Genomic DNA, 1,004 nt, shown 5'->3' with positions numbered 1-1,004 from the left:
TTCCAGAGCGCAGCGGCGAAGATGCCCCTCGACGCTGTATGAAGATACGGCGAATTTACTCCCAACGAGAAATGAAGAAGAACTCCGCATATCAGTTTGCAATCAGGGAGAAGAAGGGTCTCCTCGAAGCCAATCTCGAGATGATCAGCGGGTTTCAGCAGCGACCCTACCTGCTGGCTACCATTCTGCAGGTGGGGGGGGGGGGTCGGGTTGGGGGGTTGGTTGGGGGGTTTGGGGTCTGGTTTGGGTCTGGTTTGGGGGTCTGGTTGGGGGGTCTGGTTGGGTTTGGTTGGGGTCGGGTTTGGGGTCTTTTGGGGGGTTGGTTTGGGGGTTTTTTGGTTGGGGGTTTGGTTGGGGGCCCTGTTTGGGGTCTGGTTTGGGGGTTTTCTGTTGGGGGTCGGGTTTTTGGGGTCTGGTTTTGGGGTCTGTTGGGGTTTGGTTGGGGTCTGGTTTGGGGTTTTTTGGTTTTGGGGGTCTGGTTTGGGGGTCTGGTTTGGGGTCTGGTTGGGGGGTCTGGTTGGGGTCTGTTGGGGGGTTGGGGGTTGGTTGGGGTTTGTGGGGGGTCTGGTTTGGGGGTCTGGTTGGGGGGCTGGTTGGGGGGTCGGGGTTGGGGTTGGTTTGGGGGTCTGGTTTGGGGTCTGGTTGGGGGGTCTGGTTGGGGGGTCTGGTTGGGGGGTCTGGTTGGGGGGTCTGGTTGGGGGGTCTGGTTGGGGGTCTGGTTTGGGGGTCTGGTTGGGGGGTCTGGTTGGGGGGTCTGGTTGGGGGGTCTGGTTGGGGGGTTTGGTTTGGGGGTCTGGTTTGGGGTCTGGTTGGGGGTCTGGTTTGTGGGTCTGGTCTGGGGGTCTGGTTTGGGGTCTGCTTTGGGGGTCTGCTTTGGGGTCTGGTTTGGGGTCTGGTTTGGGTGTTTGGTTTGGGGTCTGCTTTGGGGTCTGGTTGGGGGGTCTGGTTTGGGTGTTTGGTTTGGGGTTTGGTTTGGGGGTCTGGCTGTGTCTTGTCTCTCGTTT

At 60.0% G+C, this 1,004-nt stretch overlaps 1 protein-coding gene across 1 annotated transcript in view; it reads left to right on the top strand.

Moving 5' to 3' along the window:
• Positions 1-106: 106 nt before the first annotated feature.
• LOC119589480 (26S proteasome regulatory subunit 6A-like) overlaps positions 107-1,004 on the top strand; it is a gene marked incomplete at its 5' end in the record, with an annotated part of 5,624 nt that continues 4,726 nt past the window's right edge. The window contains 1 exon segment of the mRNA XM_037938081.1: positions 107-191. Coding sequence (XP_037794009.1) covers positions 107-191 — 85 coding nt within the window.

Source organism: Penaeus monodon, chromosome 25 (genome assembly GCF_015228065.2).
Source record: "Penaeus monodon isolate SGIC_2016 chromosome 25, NSTDA_Pmon_1, whole genome shotgun sequence".
Lineage (NCBI taxonomy): Eukaryota > Metazoa > Arthropoda > Malacostraca > Decapoda > Penaeidae > Penaeus > Penaeus monodon.
This window is presented reverse-complemented; position numbering and strand designations above follow the sequence as displayed.